This window comes from Anneissia japonica, unplaced genomic scaffold (genome assembly GCF_011630105.1).
Source record: "Anneissia japonica isolate Jap-2015-1 unplaced genomic scaffold, ASM1163010v1 scaffold652_len952628_cov199, whole genome shotgun sequence".
NCBI classification, from domain to species: Eukaryota; Metazoa; Echinodermata; class Crinoidea; order Comatulida; family Comatulidae; genus Anneissia; species Anneissia japonica.
The window spans coordinates 463,187-472,302 of record NW_022757608.1 but is presented as its reverse complement, the minus strand read 5'-3'; the positions used below and the strand labels follow the sequence as shown (position 1 = coordinate 472,302).

General features: G+C 35.2%; 1 protein-coding gene across 1 annotated transcript in view; it reads left to right on the top strand.

The window, feature by feature from the left end:
• The first annotated feature begins 6,487 nt into the window (after positions 1-6,487).
• LOC117124852 (probable carboxypeptidase X1) overlaps positions 6,488-9,116 on the top strand; it is a 9,221-nt gene continuing 6,592 nt past the window's right edge. Inside the window, exon 1 of the mRNA XM_033271192.1 lies at positions 6,488-6,623. Within this exon, the coding sequence (XP_033127083.1) occupies positions 6,574-6,623 (50 nt within the window). The 5' untranslated portion in view covers positions 6,488-6,573. The remainder of the gene's footprint in view (positions 6,624-9,116) is intronic.

The window sequence follows — 9,116 nt, the reverse complement described above, 5'->3', positions numbered from 1 at the left end:
TTTTTTTCCGTTTTAAAATGTTTGTGCTCATTAGCAATTTAGATTTATTGTTGATGTTATCCATGACAGTAATACGTACTGCGAAATGCTAGGCCTCTGAAAGTCCCCATAGTTGGTAGTCGCCACGTTATTGGAAATTTTTATTTCAAATTTCACAAAAGTGGTTTATAACATTCCCTGCAAGTTTGTCGTTCAAAACTGGTGCCGAATCAATGTTTTAGAGCCTCCCATCAGAGCCATTAATAATAATAAGAATATTAATAATTGACCGCAAATATAGTAATAATATTAATATTTAAAAAAATACTTAGACCTACTCCCAGAGCTACTCATAGGAGCTAAAAACTAATTTATTTTAGTTCTCAAATTTGTATATTCTTTATGTTGATTTATTAATTAAATTTTCACTACAGGGTATTTTACAGCATTTATTTATTTATTTATTATTAATTTTTTTTTCTTGAATTTTATAATTGAGGGCCATTTTTTATTTCTTGATTCAATTCTTGCTTATACTGTATTTAAATATTTGAAGATTAAAAAAAAAAAATATCTTTTCTATTACCGAATTTTTCATTGGGGCCATTTTTACCTACCTGTCTTATGGGGTCATTTTTACCGGGGCCATTTTTTCCGGGGCCATTTTTTCTGGGGCAATTTCTTCCGGGGCCATTCTTACCTACATTCATTTTTAGCTTTCATTCTACAACCACTTTCTACAATTAGGCTACGCACTCCATTAAAGACCTGTTTTTTCTTCTTTATTTCTTTTTTATAGCATTCTTTACAACGATGAAATAATAATTTATTAATTAAAAAGTAATAATTAAAATAATAGGTTTTCGCTTTAGTGTAATTTTTGGAATAGCAAAATAATAAAATTATATATGCATTTTAGTAAGGTTAAAATAATCAACGCATATGTATATCCTCTCTGTGATAGATTTTTGATTAACCATTTACATTGTGACATAAATCAAATAATAAAATAAAAAAACTCAACAGTGTACGTTATCACAGTACATCGGGCAGTCGATTTAATTACAGTCCCTTTTTGATTAATGCTTATGACAATACAAAAAGTATTGCATTTATTTTGTCTATATTTTTGTTTTTGTTTTTGTTTAGGTAGGTGGCATTTCTGACAGAAAGAGTTGGAATACACCAGACCACGAGACACTGCAATCTTTATACTATATTTTTTTAAATATTTTATCTCTCACTCTGACCTTCGCCATGGCAAACGGTGCGAGATCTGGTTTCGCGCTTGCCTATGTGCCCGGAATTGCACTTTCATACCTTAAATATCTTACCGGTAACTCATATCAACAATACCATACAACAATTATTTTTCATAATACAATTTAGAGGGGTGCAATCGTAATTTCTGCCCCCCGCCCACCCACCTACCTGCATCCGCCCAGGTTGTTATTGACGACGTGGGTAAATGTATTTGAATAGGCCTGTAATTACAATTGTATTCACTTTCTGATTATTGAATATCGTACAAAAATACAGGCTGTTAGGCCTTGAAGAAATTTTTTTTTAAACTTTGGGAGTCAGCCAATAGTAACACAACATATATATATTTTGTAGATTGCTGACCCCTATTTCTTTAATTTTATTTAGTATGTATCTTCGCTATTTATTCACCGTTTTTAATAAATGACAATTTTATCCTGCTGGTATTGTATTGCTGGTATTGTTTGTTTTTTTTTGCCTTTGAGACTTAGTGGGTTGTGTGTTGAAGAAAAGTCATTTGTGTCGTCGTGTGGTATTCAGCAGGGAAGTTCCATGTTCATGCGTAGGCCTGGATAAGTTGTCAAGTGTGGTCTTTCAAATAACGTGAGTAGAGTGAAAAGAATACACATATTTCCAGCTCATCACTATCACTTTTATTTGAAAAGTTACACAATGATTTGATAATTCATTTAATGATAATGACTGAAATAAAATGCTACTATACCACGTTAAATAAGTTTAATAAAAACAGTGAAATTATAATTAAACAGCTATTTACCAACGTCAAACTTCGTGGTTCAATCTTTTTGAGTCGTACGGTAACTGTTTACAAAACCATTTGGGGATTCACCCATTGCGTTGATTTGCCGTCGATTCGATTCTGTCAAGCTTGTATTTTAACAATACTATTTTTGGGAAGATTCGTACACCACGGATTCATGGGTAAATTCAATCATGCTGTGATAACTACGATTTTGTAAGCCTAAATGTTGAGTGAGTCATTCCCCCCCCCCACTACCTGAGACTCGGGGAGATGGATGTGTAGACCACGCCTTTTGTGGGCGTGGTCGCCGACAACCACTACTACATCCTGGTGAGAACCTCGCCAGATAATTAAGTGGCGGCCGCCAGATAATTAAGTGGCGGCCGCCAGATAATTAAGTGGCGGCCGCCAGATAATTAAGTGGCGGCCGCCAGATAATTAAGTGGCGGCCGCCAGATAATTAAGTGGCGGCCGCCAGATAATTAAGTGGCGGCCGCCAGATAATTAAGTGGCGGCCGCCAGATAATTAAGTGGCGGCCGCCAGATAATTAAGTGGCGGCCGCCAGATAATTAAGTGGCGGCCGCCAGATAATTAAGTGGCGGCCGCCAGATAATTAAGTGGCGGCCGCCAGATAATTAAGTGGCGGCCGCCAGATAATTAAGTGGCGGCCGCCAGATAATTAAGTGGCGGCCGCCAGATAATTAAGTGGCGGCCGCCAGATAATTAAGTGGCGGCCGCCAGATAATTAAGTGGCGGCCGCCAGATAATTAAGTGGCGGCCGCCAGATAACTGATTTGAAATTTTTATACACTGTTGACACTAACGGGCTTCCGTAAATGTACAACCACAGACTCAACGACTGGTAGTTCGGGGAAGATACACCTAGACGATAACGTACAAATGACATGTATGTTTGTTGTGTTATGTTGCCGGTAGTACACTCGAGCGGTACAAGTGGGGGCGCCCTTTGAACATATACCAACCCATGCAAAAAGAGGACGAGATAACTTGCACTTGGCATTGTCAGCAAAAATTTCTATCACAGTGCCATCGACGAGTATACTCGCCCCCTAATATTTTCCCGCCAATTTATTAGACACATCATTTTGATGATATATGACTAGATAAAATTTCAAAAAAGTATGTTTGTACATGTAAACTTGTTTTGGCACACGGGAAGGAACCGTAAAAAAAGGTCTGGCAATCAAAAACGTGTTAAATCATTAATTGTATTCTCTGGAGCATTGTAAACACGCTGTCTCAACAGTGGTGGTGCCGAGATTTTCTCGTCGCGACGAATTAGTTGTTAAAATAATTTGCACAAAGTGTAACAAGGGCCTGACGGTAAAATACATAGATGTTTGTGTTAAGTTTAATTAGATTTGTGTTTGGATCAGGTGTGATTTATGGACTCTGATGTATCAAGAAAGTTCCGTAGTAGGGGATGTAAATTTAGTTTGGGGTTGAGTTTCTACAATGGTTTTTTGCCCTGGTTCTTAATTATCGGCGGCCCGCGGGTCAAATTTGCCCCGCAGAGTAATTTAATTGGCCAATACATATATTAATTGTCGACTTATAGCGTACATATTGTGGAGATTTATTAGCTCCATAAACGGGAACGTAAAACAGATCAAGGAAGTAATACTTAATGCAACCCTACAAACATGCTAAAGGAGGTATATCGTGTATACGACGAAAAAATAATTTTACAAATCAAATCAAATGACGTCATAATCATGGGCAAACAATAAAATCGTTTTTACTACTACGATTTTTTTCGTTTTCCTATGATTATGGCGTCATTTGATATGATTTGTGAAAATATGTCTCTGTCGTATACACGATAAATCGTTATCGAATCGTGCTAGTGTGAAAACTTTTCTTATTTCTTTTATTTTTTATATGCAATTGCTTTTTAGCTTTTTATCGTTGATCGTTATTGTCAAAGTGTAAAGAGACCTTAATCCTACTCCTAAGCTAAGCACTCGGCGTTATAATCATTCGATAATCACTAACAACTTTAAGGGAAACGAGCTTGGTTTTAAACTGATCGAGCTATAGTAGGTCAAAAATAGAATAGGCCTAGTTTTTTCTCTCTGGTTTGTTCTGTTGACTGTGTTTCGTCAATAGTGTTTTAACTTTATGTTACATGTTAATAAAAACTTGTACCAAGAACAGTGCTCATATCAATACGAAGTCGACATCCTATAAATATTTTTATTTCATTCATTGAGCGCTATTTACATAGCGCTTTAACATCACAACAAGCAATATTACAAAAGCACAGACCGAACAAACAAAGCACATCTTAAAGTTAACCGTTGTAAAAGAGAAAACAGCCAGGTTAATCTGCAGGTCAAATCCAGTGATGTCACATTTTAAAGTAAATTTTCAATTCGTTTTTAAATGAATTAAGATTAGGTTGAAGACGGATGACAGCGGGCAAATCGTTCCAAAATTTGAGCACATTAAAAAAAAAACACTTTCTTTTCCTTAATCAAAAGTTCAATTAAAGATTTATATTTCTCTTCAAACTTAGAGAGATCCGATACCTTGATGGTTTTCTTAAACTTCCGTTCAAGTTAGCGACACTCTCGTCTAAAATTATCAGTCCTCTACTCGGGGTCACAAAATGTGCGAAAAATAGTTACCAAATGTTACACATAATATTGTCTAGGCTCTAAACGTAGGCTTATTTATTTGCATCAATCATATTGGTGGTAAAGCGACCCTCTAAATCTGACTAACGACACTAACAATTAATCACCCAGGTTATTTTAATTATTACTTCAACCTTGGCATGTGAGATCAACTCTAAAAAATATTTTGGTCCTTCAAGAAAATTAATTAAGAACCAGAGGTTTATTGTAACGTTTTTATGGTCGGGCGTTCCGGTGATAAGTCCATTGTTTTTATTACAAAAACAAATTTTTGAAAGTATTAGACAATGGCAAATGAATTTTTCTAGATAATTTCATTTCATGATTTCGGTTCAATTAATTTTATTTTTTTATGTTCAATACCTATATATATAGACTAGCCAAACCAGTCACTCGTCGCAAATCCTGTTTTGGAGATAATGTCCAAAACATGCTGGAATTTCAAAATTTTGGAAATCTATTTTATTGCACTAACCTTTATATATCTATACATCATGCTATGCTGTTATTTTCCTCATTTTCAATGTTAAAACAACAATTTTTAACGATTTGGTGATGGTGTCTGCCTAAGAAATGCCTGAATTCGTAAACTTTGAAGGCTGATTTCTCAAATATTGTTCTTTAAACAGCTGTATGTTTAAACTCGTGTACCTTAATAACGAAGTTTCGGATTTAAATGATTCTTTTACCATTTTATAGCTCTCATTTTACTGTTAAACACAGTATTAATAACTAAAAATTGATTTTTCCGACGAGTGACTGGTTTGGCTTGTCTTTGCAAGCCAAACCATTGTTAGGTATTTTACAAATTAAGACGAGCAATGTAATTTTCTCCTTTTTAGAATGAATAACTATGATTTATGTTGATACCGAGAGTGTGAGAGCTGAGAATGTGTAGTTATGGTAGAGAGGTTTAGAATGGGGTAGTTAATTTGAGTTGTCGAACTGGGTTTTTTTCTTTATCTTAAATAAAGATCTTATTTATTAATAAAACTATCCCCACCCTATTTAAATATAAATCTTATTTATTAATAAAACTATCCCCACCCTAAAACAATGTCTGTACTTCTGAATTGATACAGTATAATATGGTGACTATTTTGATATTTATGGATCTCTAACCACTGAAACTGACGGTTGAGAATAAGGCAGTCTATTCCACACGTTTGGGGCAGCAACCGAGGATGCTCTTTTCCTTTACAGTTTTGTACCTAATGGAGGACGTACAGACAAGGTGGTTTTGGACTGGAGTGGTAGAGCGAAGTTTAATCAGGTTTGAAATATATATAATGATGATTTTCTTTTAATGAGTTTAAAAGTGATGCGTTGCTTAACTGTTAACTAGGGCAGCAGTAACATAAATCATCGAAATTCTTGATATATTATTCAAGTAAAAGTTATAATTTCCTTATAGAATTTTGGACTACAAAGAATTTAAAAAATGCTATTGTAATAAGTCCAACAAAAATAAAATTCGGACTTGGACAATCTTTATAGCTGTTTGGTCAGTTATTAACCTTCGATTAGTGTTATATGTATGAATATATAAATTAAGTATCAAACGTATTTTAATATTTACCCAGTAGTGCCTATATAGAGGATTTAACTACTTAAACTAGGATTGTTCATTTGGATTCTCTTTTTTTTTTCCAAATTCCAAGGAATCTTTTAAAAAAAAATCAACATTGACAGTTTAACTTTATTCTAAATTAATTTTAGTCAAAGCATTAACCTAGGATTATTTCAGATTGCAATATAGCTTCCTTTTGGAACCACAACCGGAAGTTATAAAAACCTGTTACTACACTAGGCCTATATATTGGACTGAAGAATGACAACATGTTTACAAGTAGACTTCTTGCGAGTAACATTAGTTCAATTATTTGAGATCCGTCGATTGTGAAAAGATGTTGTCGATTCTAACTATACTTGTCATTTTCAGTTTGGCTAAGGCTATTATAATCAAGATAGCAGTTAACATTGTTAAATGATTTATAAATCTTCGGAGAAATGTAAATAGTGTTCGAATAAAGGACATGGTAAAGCTAAAGGTAAATAGCAGAACGGTTATTTACCTTTCTTTGATAATTTATACATACGAATTGTAGTTTTTCTCCGCGACCGGGCGGGGTGGGGGGGGGGCATGTCCCCGACGAAAAAAAGTGGGCAGCTCCCTCCCCCAGTTAGTGCCACCCCTGATATATAGGCCTATATATAGGAAAATGCTAATTATCTACGTCATAGCTTTTTTTAATTTGTCTCATTTCCAAAGGCGCGCAATTCGACTAAGCTTTTGTGTGGTACAGTAGATGGCTTCATATTGTACCATGGAGAGTACGATGAAGTTACTTTTGTTGACTAGTTAATTAGCTGCTGTTATTAACTTGTCTATTTTGTTAAATCACTTAACCCACTATATTCCTCTTTTATATTTATTATATTTTATATACCGGTATTTATTTAGGCACATAGGCACATACACGAAGGATTGTCAACAGCGAATACGTCACTTTCCTACTTTTAGGACACATGATTTTTTACACAATCTAAATCTCACTATGAGGTTTAGAGAGTGGAGTTGTTTTTGGTCGCCGTGAGAACAAATCCTGCAACATGACAGGAATTGAACGCAGGACTCTGGGATTGGAAGGCATGCATCTTAATCACCAAGCTATTTAACTCTTCACAATCCTATGGTCAACGTGCTCTTTCTTTTTAGAATTTATGCTTCATTCAGTTCGCGATTCGCCTAATTTGCTTGCTATTACGATAATATTAATAATATTAATAATATTAATAATATTAATAATAATAATAATAATAATTATTATTATTATTATTATTATTATTATTATTATTATTATTATTATTGTAGTTATTATTATTATTATTATTATTATTATATTTAGTTGGTCATGGCATGGATAAAAAAAACCGTTAGCAACTAATAAAATATAAATGAAATAGTTTAAAAGTATTTTATTAGGTACATTTTTAAGAGCAATAAAACTCTTAATCTTCTAAAACATTAAAAAAAAAAGTTTAAAGTTAAGCCAGGTTTTCTTTGTGTGGGCGATTATACTATATCGACCTTTATTTATGTACTTACTTACTTACCTACCTACCTACCCAGGCCCGTACGCTGGGGGTGGGGGGGGTGCGAAGGGTGTGTACGCACCCCACCCCCAAATCGCCAAAGGTACACATTTTTCGGGGTAGAAAGTTCAAGACACACTCTCACACGTTCCAGAAATCTATCAACCAAAACTCCAGTGATCAATCAGAGCACTTTCCAACTAAGACTGCCTCTAATTTTTCGTGCAATCAAGAGCTTTTAATTGTATTCATAATTTTTTTTTAGGAATTTGAGTGTTTTTCCCCACCGCTTGCGTGTCAATAACGCGCCACGTACAAAACTCATCTTCTCTCTTACTGTAGGTTTCACTAGAATTATCTTTATTCTTGTTTACGTCCGCAGTGGGGTGCGACGGGTGCGTACCAACCCCCCGCCCCCAAAAATCACCATAGGTCGACATTTTCCGGGATACGTGGTTGAAAGTGGTCTAGGGAACCCGGTGGGGGTTGAGGGGGAGGAGTCCTGGGACTATGGCCTTTTGAGAGTCGTATCTAATTAATTTTAAAAGATGCAATTAGCATTTATTTCCACACTACATTTTCAAAATACAGGGCGGATCCAGGAATTCGAAATAAAGAGGGCCTGGGAGGGACTTTCACAGATGGGGTATAGATCACCTCAGCCCCACCATTGTTGGGGCTGATGTAAGAAAATTTATGATTATGGCATCTGTAGTTGATCGTCAATGGCACACTCAGATTTTGAATTTTAATATAATATTCTTTTTTCTCATTTAAAATTTTGAAAAAAATTAGGGAGGGTGGGCCGGCTGGGCCTCCTCGAATCTGCAATTGATATCCCCATCATAAAAAGTTTTTCAATTTATTTTGGTAATCATAATCATGCCCGCTTATATAATATTTTGTGAAAACTAACATTCATAAAAATAATGGCAAATAAGATAAACTTAAAACATTCACTCTAATTTAGTCTCTAGTTTGCATGCTGGGGCAGATTCAGAAATTTTCAGACAGGGGGCCCAATAGGTACGGTAGTGCACACCCAGTTGGGACTAAGGTAAGCAAATTTTAAGAATAGGCGCTTGTAGACACTCGGAAATGGCACTCTCAATGGTAAAAATGCTATTTCAAAGCAGTGTTCCTCGACAAAATCATTGACTGCTGCCCGACGAGAGCTGTGCTCCTCTCCTTTAGACCTCTCCCCTCACAGGCGTCGCAAAGTTATAATGAAGGACCTATAGTCTCTATACTTGGAGTCGCAAAACAAATTATGATTATGACACCTTTAAATGCCCGGAAATGGCACTCATTCAGACTTTTGAATATGTTATCTTTTTTTTTTTTATTTTGGCAA